The sequence below is a fragment of the Python bivittatus genome, unplaced genomic scaffold, assembly GCF_059951505.1.
Source record: "Python bivittatus isolate LINGU-HERP-01145 unplaced genomic scaffold, Pbiv_v1 ctg000270_np1212, whole genome shotgun sequence".
Lineage (NCBI taxonomy): Eukaryota > Metazoa > Chordata > Lepidosauria > Squamata > Pythonidae > Python > Python bivittatus.
Window position 1 is genome coordinate 1789150 of NW_028277050.1, and position 11291 is coordinate 1800440.

Consider the following 11291-nt stretch of genomic DNA (forward strand, 5'->3'; position numbering starts at 1 on the left):
CAGACTTCAGGATAGGAACCCTTATGGCACAATGCATCTTGCTTTATCTTTCTCTGCTTAAGGAACGTGCTATAGACAAACAAGAATTTGAATTCAGACAGTTGGGAAACTTGGACTCATTAAACTGAACAACTCCTAGTATGTTTCTGTGATGAAGTTTCCATCTTAGTAGCTAAAGAAAAAGGCTACAGGCATTTTGAACCAAGAAAGACACAATGCTGCCCGATCATTTGTCAGAGATACGAAGGGCCAGATAAGCCATAATGCAGGGGTGCCTCGGTGATGCTCAGCATTGTTAACTAAACCCCACACTTTGCCTCACCTACCATTTACCATGTTACCTGGATAGAAATAGCCTGGTTCCACCTATCTGAATCTCCAGATTATAAACTACTGTAATAAATTACATTTAAAGTTGCCTTTGAAGACAATTTAAAAACTGCTGTAAATTGAAAACAAAGCCATGTGCTGGTTAGCTGGGACTGAATTTTGATTATGCTTTGCCAAAAGTATATGCTCCAAATTATCAAGGCTCAGTCCCAAGGTGCAGTTTTAAGCTTAAAAGGCCATCACAGCTTGAGAAGGAATAGGTGGTGGACTGCTTACCTTCATGTGTTTCTGTCTATATATCATCTAAAATGCGAGGAGTGGGTGGAGAGAGAAAGGCCATTTCAGATGCCCACAAATTTTCATATATTCTCTTGGAACTCAGATAGGACTTCCATTCCTTTGTAAGTGATGCACATATATTTTGTACCAGATCAGTAACTTCTTGGCACAAATATATCAGAAGAGCCTTGTGTGTTAACAATACGTTTCAGTACAGTCTGTAAACTAGAATGAAATTTTTCGATTTCCAGAAATATTTCACCTATGTATGCAGTCCACAAAGATACTGCCTTGAATTGGGACAAACATCAAGGTTATTCCATACCAATCTATTAGTTATTTAGATGCTATATTTCCACCGTTTTATAGGACAGTTGATAAAAGTATATAAATTACAATACAGCAAAACAGAATATTAAAACTTCACGGTAAGGAAAAAGGTTGGAGAGTTAAAAATGAACTCCTTTTGGATTATAAGAGTGATTTATATTCAAAATATTGAATTTGCTGTCAACTGCAGTGGCACTGAAACAGGATCCAGGTGAGAGAATGTCTCATGTCTGGAATGTGGTTATCAAGTAGACCTTTAAGGTTTGGCTACTATTTTCTAATTTGTCCAAAGCTGGTACAGTATTTGGACATCATGGGCTGAAGACATGAATACCGAATGACATGGCTTAATGGATACTTAATAAAGCCATCCTTAGATATTGTGGACCGATCGTGGTATATTGATGGACAGGTGGAAGAGCAGGAACTTTGCTTCTTTGTCCCCAGAAACACTGAAGACAATTGTCTAGAGGTGGTTACCCAGACTATGATTCTATTTATGATGTCATATAGTTCTTACATCCAATATTCTTCAGATTAAATCATTTTAAAGTAATCATATCCTCTGGTTACATACAAATCATAGGGGGGATTGGCACTTATATTTTTAATCCAGCATGACAGGTAACAAGTATGGCAGAGGTAAGGAATCCTCCCATGTAGACTTTCTCATGAAACCTTCACAGCACACCAAGGACACGTACGAGATTACTTAACAATTGCACTTTGGCAAATTGCATTAAGAATGGGAAGTTTTGATACCGGCAGAATGAATCCTTCGGAACTTCGGAACACCAATCCACTCTGAGCATATGCAGAGAGCGGCATTATGCAACGCACGGCTATAAAGTGGCAATCCCTGGAAACGTTGCCACTGCAACAGGAACCCGGGGTTCCTGCCGGGACACAATCCTGGCGCGTGCTTTGTCACCATCAAGAATGACAGGATGAAAAGAAGAACTGCGAGTATTCGTGATCGTTGGTAGGAGAGCAAAAATAGGCGTTTAGTTAATCTGGAATAAATAACGCGGGGTGGTACAAAGGGCGTGTGCGATCGTGTGTAGGCGGTGCAGGCGAAGGAAAGGGCAAACAAAGGAACAGAGGACAAAGCGTGCACGGCGGCGTCCCCAAGGGCACAGCACGAGCTCAGATTCGCGGCTTTCAGCGCAGCCCCGGACCGCATAATCTCCCTTAGCCCGTCCGATAGATAATCATTCGCAAAGCTATCTTGGTTTGGTTTTGCAAAGCGCAGCGCAGCGCAGCCGCTTCGCGAGCCGCTCGTTCCCGCTCGCCGCTCGCTGCTCGCTTTCCCCTCTGCCTCTAATCTCTCCCCTCCCTCCCTCCCTCCCTCCTCCCTCCCCGCAGGCCCCTCCCTCCCCGCGTCCTCGTCACCGAGCCCTTTTTCTGGCACAGCCTCGTCGCGGGAGAGAAGGATTTTGTTCCTGGCGCTGGGGAGCAGAGCGGCAGCAGCTGGCAGGTTCCTGCTTCGAAGCTGCATCTGGTCTGCCTCGCCTTATTCTCGCTGCTGCCAGGATGTCGGAGAAGCCCGCCGAGGAGGCTCCGGTGGAGCTCGGAGCCAAGGTGAGGAGCTCCGGTGGAGCCTGTCGCTGCGCGCAGGACGTAGGAGCCCCGGGACTTGCCAGGCTCGGTCCGCGCCCCAGTTATCGCGACCTGCCAGGACTCTTTCGGAAGGGCAGCCGCGGAGGAGGGGAAGACAGACGCGCTCGCCTCGCCTCCTTTCCCGCCGCCAGCCTGTCTCCCCGGGTCCGATCCCCTGCCTTCTCCCCCTGCCCTCCCTCATCCTCCTTGCGCCCCGCGCGCGCTTCCTTTTTGTTTCCTTGGAAATGAGCAGCTCCGGGCTGGAGACTCGGGTCGGGGAAAAGCTCCGCGCGCGCGGAGACGGTGTGTGGGCTCCGGTCCTCCCGCCCCGCCGTGCCCTCTTCTCGGTGGCCATTAACCCCGAGCGCCCTTGTGGCTGCCCGGCGAGCCTTTATTCCTTTATTTATTTATTGCCAAAGGTCCTTTGCCGCTAGAAACTGGCGGGGGTAGAGGCAGACGTCATGGTTCCGCCGAGAGAAATGGCTCTCTTTGAAAGCCCCGTTAGGCAACAATGGTGAGGGGGCTTCATCTTCAGCCGCACGCGCTCTCCTGGGCTCAGCGCTGGGAAGGTGCGCTGCTCGGAAAGAAGGCCGATCCTCCCACCGGGGTGCTTTGGAGGGCAGAGGAGGCTAAACCGCTTCGCTGTATTAGGAAGAAAGCCGTAAGGCGGAGGAGCGCAACACAAAGCCAGGAAAAAATGGAAGGCAATTAAAGGGCGGGGGTGCGCGCGGGCTCGCGCTCGCCTGCCAGGTTGCCAGCACAGGCGTCCTCCCCATCGCCGGCCCGTCTCTGGTCTCCGGAGGCACCAGATTTTAGGTGCTGGCGGCTTTGGTGGTTCGACCGTTAGCAGGATACTCGGTACATCTGTTCCGGAAGCGGCGGGTGTTACTGGCGCTCAGCCAAGCAGAAAATGGGCTACCGGCCTTACTCTTGTGGGGTATGGTCCCCAAAGGATAGGACAACACAACCCTCAGAAGAATCGCATGCATCTTCCAGGTGTGGGTGTGGGTGTGAGATGGGGTCATAGCAGGCAGCAGTTTTTTTCCTGCCTTTTATTTACTTTCCATCAACTAGTTCCATCAACAATAAGAGCAGCATGAAATTAATTGAGGAGGAGGTGAAAAGGGAAGCAAAAATAACAAAAATAGTGCCGTGATGGCCACAGTATCACAAATGGGAGTGTTTCCATCAAGCGTTTCCATGTGGGATGAAACACAGAGGCTTTTAAGATGCGAAATCCCTTGTGTGTTTACTTGGAAGTAAACTGTGCAATCCAATGGGACTGTGCTGCACGCCTCCCTTGTGCCTGTACGAGCAATGGCACAGGACATCTTTCCTGCTGGAAAACGGGGAGATACGCAGGCAGCGAATAGCCAGCGTGCCAGGCTTGCACAATGTTTTCTTACCAGTTGTGCAGGCCCCCTCTGGCTTGAAAGGGAGAAGAAATAATTAATTGAAACAATCCTAAGAGCAGCTAGGGACATGGGGATAAAGGTTACATGTGGCAGAGGACTCAGCTCCGCTTCTGCTTTGCCTTTGCTGGGAGGAAAACCAACAAGAACTGGAACTCGCTTGAATAATTTTCCATATAGGGTAAGGCAGTGTTTTTTGTAGCACAGAAGTATATGCTTAATTCTGTGCAATTGTTTCAGAGGGGAGACTGCTTAGTGTCACGTTCTGTGTGGTTTGTTGTACCCAGTTTAACAGCATCCTTCAGAGATGAGTTGATCCGAACGTTTATTTGCTGTTTTATAACTGGGTGATATCTGTCCTGTGTCTGATGTCTAGTTTTTCATCCTCCACTGAGGGCCTTTAGGGATTAAGGCCATTGTGCAACATAACTTTGGACACAGACCATCCATCCGGGAGTTCAGAAAGCTATTTGAAGTAGCAGGATGGTGGGTACAGGGAAGAGGTAGCTGTTTTTCAAAGAAAATGCAGAACTGTGTGCATTAGGAAGCCCCTGAGTTTGTGGAAGAAGGGGATAACGTGGGACCTTCATCATTGGATGTGTACAATAAGCTCTGCTTGGAGGGATAGCTGCAAATTTGGATGCTGCTGGTGTGCTACCAAAACGATCAATTCAGGTGAGATTAGCATGTAACTAGGCCAGAGTTGGGTCCCCTGTGGCTGGCGGGCGTCAGAAATATTATGTCTTCAAAAATAACACAGTGCCCTCTAGTGGAAAAGGATGGGCTATTCTGTTCCACAAGGATCCTTTCTCATCTACGGGATACCATGTACCATTTTTTTCCTCTCTCTCTCTCCCAATCAGACTTGTCTACACTGTAATTGTAGCTGTAGTTGTATTAAGGAGAACGTGACATACTGTGTAGCTGGGCCTTCAAGGAAGTGATGTAGACTTCAGTTTTATTTTTAAAAAAGACCCAGATTTCCCTCCTATAAATTCCCAATACAAAAAACAAGAAGGAATTGTAGAATATTCCTGGGACACTTTTCCTGCCTCCCATCTTATTGTTTCTGCTATCTCAATAAGTTTATTTTTATCCATAGTAATAAGTTCTTGGTTGGTAGTTGCAGAAAGTTACTAGAATACAATTATGTTACGTGTTTACTAAAACAGAAGAGTGCACTGTGTAGCACAGACAGGGTTTGAACTCCTATCTGCAAAGGTACAGGTCTGTCTTAAAGGACCATCACGAGAATTATAGAGGTAACAGAAAGCCACTTTCTGTATTCTTAGAAACATTTAGGAGTCCCTGTTTAGAAAGAAGTAATATTTGGTGTGTAGAAGCCATGCTGAACCTATTGAGGATTTAATGTAACTGTCTAATGCACTACAACTTAAGAAGCAGCCATAAGGATAAATACTTATTTCATGAGATGCTGTTACAGCAGGGTTGCAGATTTTATGCATCACTAAAGACAGCAGCATAGGAAATGGACTGGGTACAACCCACCTGCAAATTATTTTCCACAAGGTCCAATTAAAAGGATGCTGATTGATTGGTGAATTGGGTCACATGTTTAGCGAAAGTAGGTGCCATTTGGAGTGTATGTCTCAGGCTATAGGTAAATTATGCAACAACTATTGGATATTGACAAACCTTCAGTTCGTTTTCTATGTGGCTTGCCTTATCTGGATTTCCGTATTTGTTACAGGTGTAAAAATAACAGGTGTGTGTGATTTCAGCGACATGCTGTGATTTTTGTAAGAAGGACATAGCATCTCTCCAGTGTTCCCCCTTATAATGTTTAATCCTGGCTGCTTTTGCATTTCGTTAAATTATCTTAAAAAAACATTTGCTGAGTCACTCTTTCAACTGCCTCACTATTTTGCACTATAACTTGTTATACCAACCATGCTGAATATGACATTCCCTCTTTTAGGAACTGAAAGAGAAGAAGGAAAAGCATGAGGAGAAGTCTGCCCACAAAGACAAGAAAGAGATCATAGAGGTAATTGGGCCTGTATTTCATGGGGGAGCAAGAGGTGAGAGGGCACGGCAAGAACGAGGCTAGAAGGAAGAGGGTGAGTTTCTGATGGACCCTCTGCAATGCTTGTAATGATCACGATTGAACCGAGCCTACGGTGCTTGATATGATGAAACAAGAAACATAGTCTGTGAGTTGAAAGAGGGCTTTGGCCATTTCACAATGCCAGCCATCAGCTTTCTTCATCGCTACTTTGCTGCAAACTGACAGAGCTTTGGAGTTACAGAGAAAAAGCAGCATGGTGGTGCAGCTTCCAGTCCCACTTTCTATGGACAAGCTCTCCATGAGAGCCTGGGAAGAGGTGGAGTGGAATCTAGCAGCAGTAGATGACCCAGAAAAATGGACCAAACAAAAGAATGAACAAGCAAATCCTACAACGTTCCCACTCGCTCAGGCTTCAGGCACTGAAGAACTGAAGACTTGGGGTAAAGGCGAATCTGGAGCAGCCAATAAAACGGTCAAAGGGCCAAGGAAGCTTCTCAGGTTTTGGTCCTGGAATTCCAGCTGTGAGAAAAATTAGGAAAGAGGAGCAGGAACCACTCCTTTTCTCTCTCTTCATATCAAATAGCAGGTGGGGAAAGGGGTAGATTTCAAACGCTGGGCCAGTTTTTCATAGAACTGTCATTCTTTTTTTCCTAGTAAGTACTTTGTGGTTAACAGCTGCATTTCAGAAGATGTGGCTTCTTTTGGCTTAGCGAGGCCATTGTTAGGTCAGTTCTCCTGTATCTGCTGAATGTATTCTCTCTGGGGGGCTGGGGAGGGGGAGTCCATGCAGATGGCAGGAGTTTTCTCTGCCTTGGAGAAGCACAGAGGGCAAGTGAGATTACTGCTGGCTGCCATAATCAGTTCTTCCTGGAGCTTGCTTTGAAGAGAACCTACAGATGAGCAGAGTTGTGTAGGTATTAGGTTAAGAAGATGCAATTTAACGTTTTATTCTCAGACAGCAGACATGGGTCGATTGCCTCCCTAGAAACTTTCTAGATTCAGTATGGTATTGATGAATAAAGCTACTCCCTCTTACTTTAAAAATCCATCTCACCCTTCGTGGAAATAATTTTCTCTGTGCAGAGTAGGGCATGGGTTTGAGAAAGATGGAGTGGGGTTTGGAGGAAGATGCTCTGGAAAGCTCTATCCCTGATCTATACAATCCAGAAGTCTTCTTGGTGGCAAGATAACTTGTGCTGTCAGCTTCATCCAAAATTAGATGGAAATGAAGAAGTCCCTAAAGGAAAAGGAGGAGAAGATACCAGGAGAACTTTCACCTGATCCATTAAAATATATATTGCTACAAAAGACCACATCTGTATAGTACAGCATTCTGTTTCCAACTAGGGCTCATCACATATGTGCCTCTGTGCCTGGCACTATTCCCTGCGGCCCTTTTCTCCATCCTTCTGCTGCATAGTTAATAGTAGTGTCCTGGAACTTGGATTCATCCTTTTGCATAGTACTTCCTTTTTGATCAGAGTGACCTGTTAAAAACCAAGATGAAGCCTGACTGTGGATCTCCTCCATAATTACAAGCAAAGCAGGCCTGCTACTCCAAGTGTTAGCCACAAAGTATTTGCCAGGAAAAAAACAATGACAGATCTATGAAGATCTGGCCCGGCATTTGAAAGTCATAACTAGGACTTGACATGTGGCTGGGAATCTTTGAAGTTATAGTGTCAACACATTTAAAGAAAATATGTCTGGGAAGTCTAGGCCTTTAGCAGAGGATCAATTGTTTAAATGCATAATATAGTGTGTGAAATGTGCACACATCCACCCTGGCTCTTACTCTCCCGCCATGCTGGCCTCACCAACCACTCTAGAAATGGATTCAGAATGATAGATATGCTTTGAAAAGCAAGAGAGCTGTGGGTATAGGAGGGGGAAAAAAGAAGAGGGTCATGGCACAGTCCTGCTGATGAAACTAAGCAGTTTTGGTGCTGATTGTTGCTAGAACAGGACATCTCAACTCCTCAGAAGAAGAATAGGCTGTATATATAATACAATAATGGTGGCTGTAGTTTCAACCTGTCTTGAGGGAGAGGGAGCTGAAATAAACACATAAATACAGGCAAAGTCTGTTGAGGATAATGGCTTGAGGACCTGTTTGGCAGGTGGCAACTGCTTTATCCTGTGACTTTCCTTTATTCAGGATGATGAAAATGGAGCTGAGGAAGAGGAAGATGATGAAGATGCAAATCCTGAGGATGTAGATGATGAGGATGAAGAAGATGAAGGTAAGAGCAAGCTATCTACATAGTACATAAACTTTTGGTAAGTGAATTCCATGGGTGGTTAGTTAACACTGATTTACTCTTTACCATTCCCTAATTCCAAGATGATGAGAATGAACGGGAACCAGATACACATGCAGTAAAACGATCTGCAGAAAAGAAGCAGGAAGAGGTGAGTAGAAACTATGTTTAACATGTTAAGGAATGCCTTACTGGGAATGTACAGGGAAAGTGAGCAACAATATTGATATTAGTATTAATATAGCGTTCACGGTGTCCTGGGGCTGAGTCAACACTACAGCAATTTCCTTTGTATAAAGACAACAGACAGGATAATTGAGTATGCTGAGTTAGTCTTCCTCTTTAGATAGATTTGGACTAAGTGAGTCCTACATTCAATATTCCTAGGGATCATGGCAAAGTTTGCATCTGAAACTGCAGGCCCGGGTGTGAACCGATAGCTACCAAGAAGTTGCACACCATTTTCAGAGCAAATTCTTTCAAAACTATGTACCTGTTCTTAGGACTGTATGGAAATCTTACTTTCTGAAGGCCCTTTGTACAAGTAGAATGTAGAGTGGAGTCAGACAGTTTGTAATGTGAGGCAAAACTTTGAACTATGGTGGCAGGTCCCTCCATGGAGATTGGTTGTAGTGACCCTCGTTGTGTTCTTCAGAGTCATTCCCCATTCTTGCTTCTCCCGCAGACTCAGTGTATGGTAGTCAGTAAACAATAAGTAACATAAATGGATCAGATCACTGGCTGCACTCTTGGGTGTCAAGATGAAAATGATAATAGTATAGTATCTGCAGGACTTCTGAATTATTATTGGTATTATTATTATTACTATTTTTAAAAGTTAAAATATGGTGGAATCTCACTGGTAAGGATACCAATCTCTCTCAAGATTGTGGCTGTTTTTCAAACATTATTGGTCCTCAGACCATAGCATAAAATTGCAGGTGGTGTCTGGAATCCAAAAGGGTTGTTAATATCAGACAAGAAATTTAACGTTATATGCACAAATAAAGAATACACACACACACACATATACCCACTTACGATATTTGCTAGTTATAAGATTCACGTGGGTTGCCTAGGCTCAATTTCTGCTTTAAAACTCACTAGAACTCAATTTGTGCTATGGGGAATTTCTCTTTCTTGTGGATCTGCAGCAGTGGCTATTTTACAGAAACTTCTGGGGTTCAGAACGGGCCCAGTTTCTAAATCGCTAGCCGGCCCAACTGATGCATCAGCTCTTTGGCTCTCCACTCATCAATTGACCAAGCTTAGAAGCACCTGTATCAAAGCCAAAGTTTATCTCACCAAATACACCCATCTTTTTCTGTTGAAGGATGAAGTTGACCCAAAAAGAAAGAAGACAGAAAATGGGTCTTCAGCTTGATCCTCTTCGTTCCATCTACATCCTCTTCTCCACCGTCCAACTATCCACACACCTTCATTCCTCTGTCTGTGCAGGCAGCCTCTTTAGCGCTGTAGCTGCAGATGAGGAAGAAGAGGAGTTCAATGTGCTTTCTGTCAAGAGGAAGCTGAAGGAAGCTCTTCTCCAGCTCCAAGATCTGTTTCCATATTACAGTGCTCCCTACAGTTTCATTATCCTTCACCCTCCATTCAGATAGCTCCAGTCTTTAGAAACCTTGCTTCCTCCGACCTCTTCCCAAGAACACCCTCACAATTGCTGCCTGGGATCCTCACATGCCTCTGCTTTCAACACCTCTTTGCAAACTGCTCCCTGCTCCAGTCAAGCACTTCACGTCCCCATTCCTCTTGGCCCCTTCCACAACCTTGTGGAGTTTCTATGGTGCTGAAAGGGTTAAATCACATTTGGCGCACAGGAAGTCCAGGGCCAGGGAAATTTGCCATGATGTGTTCCTGTGCTGTGCCTGTTCCCTTTCTATTGCAGGAAAAAGGCAAAATGTAGTGGTGGTGGTGGTGGTGGTGATGATAATACAGTGAAATGTGTTTTACTTTAAAAAAAATATTTACAATTTTTAATTAATGCATTTTGTACAAATTTAAATGACAGGCAGCAAGCTGAATCTGGTGAACTTTTTTCTTCCTGGAGGCAAAGCTTGTTTTTAATGTGTAAAGTAATATGTGATTCAGTGTGGTTTCCCCCCTCCCCCCCATTTTGGGTGTTTGTTATTTTTTAATTAGGGGACCAAAGTTTGATTTCTCCCTTGTTCCTGTCAGGTTTTTCAGTTGTTTTTCTTTGTAAATTAAAGCAGATCCATCTGCAGTATTTTCTATGGCACAGACATTATGAGGATGAGATATATAAATATATATATTGTTTAGCACTGTAAATAAAAAAACCTTTCAAAAAGATTTCAGATAGCTTTGCTTCTTTGTGAGGCACACACATCTGCATTCAATTCAAGTCAGATTTAGTACACAATAATTCATTTTTCTTAAACTAACAAACTTGGCTAACTTAAAAACAGATTCTATTCCTAGTTGGCAATTACTCATCTCATGTTTATAGTTACATTTTTAAAAGTTAGGGATAAAAGTGAGGTCCTAGTCTGATGATTGATTAAAATGGAATAACCATATGGATGAATGAATGAATGAATGAATGAATGAATGAATGAATGAATGAATGATAATTATTGAATAATAATCATTCCCATATGTGGGAACCAGTTGTGGGGCTGAAAGATCATCGTACAGGTAAGAACATAAGGAGATGCTTATTCGGTCAGATCAAAGGCACATTTATTCCTGCATTCTGATCCCATGTTGAATGATCCAGAGCTTCCGGGAAGCCTACAAACAGGAGACACATGAAGGATTTCCAACTGCTGCTGTCCAGCAAGGGGTACTGAGAATATATTTAAAGCTGATTGCTAGTAGCCACTGATACCTTCCTTATGTATTTATCCCCTTTTATACTTCTTCAGCTTGGTCACTGTCACCACTTTTTTGATAACAAAATCTGGAGTTTGTGCATTGTGCGAAGAAAAATATTTGAGTTTTAGGATTCTGGGGGAGAGAGGGGAAAAAAACCGTGTTTCCTTTACACTGTGCATAAATCTATGATGTTTCTAC

The 11291-nt window shown here is 44.1% G+C and overlaps 1 protein-coding gene across 1 annotated transcript; it reads left to right on the top strand.

The window, feature by feature from the left end:
• Window positions 1-2300: 2300 nt before the first annotated feature.
• Window positions 2301-10568, top strand: PTMS (parathymosin). The gene is made up of 5 exons (XM_015887725.3): window positions 2301-2520; window positions 5890-5958; window positions 8138-8222; window positions 8324-8391; window positions 9574-10568. Exons 1-5 carry the CDS (start codon window positions 2473-2475, stop codon window positions 9622-9624), a joined length of 321 nt encoding a protein of 106 aa, XP_015743211.1. The 5' UTR covers window positions 2301-2472; the 3' UTR covers window positions 9625-10568.
• Window positions 10569-11291: the final 723 nt, after the last annotated feature.

What these genes read in the sequence shown, in the direction of transcription:
- PTMS (XM_015887725.3), top strand. Translation starts at nt 2,473, where the DNA reads ATGTCGGAGAAGCCCGCCGAGGAGGCTCCGGTGGAGCTCGGAGCCAAG. An exon ending in ACAAGAAAGAGATCATAGAG is followed by an intron (nt 5,959 to 8,137) that starts GTAATTGGGCCT and finishes TCCTTTATTCAG; the next exon opens with GATGATGAAAATGGAGCTGA. An exon ending in TGAGGATGAAGAAGATGAAG is followed by an intron (nt 8,223 to 8,323) that starts GTAAGAGCAAGC and finishes CCTAATTCCAAG; the next exon opens with ATGATGAGAATGAACGGGAA.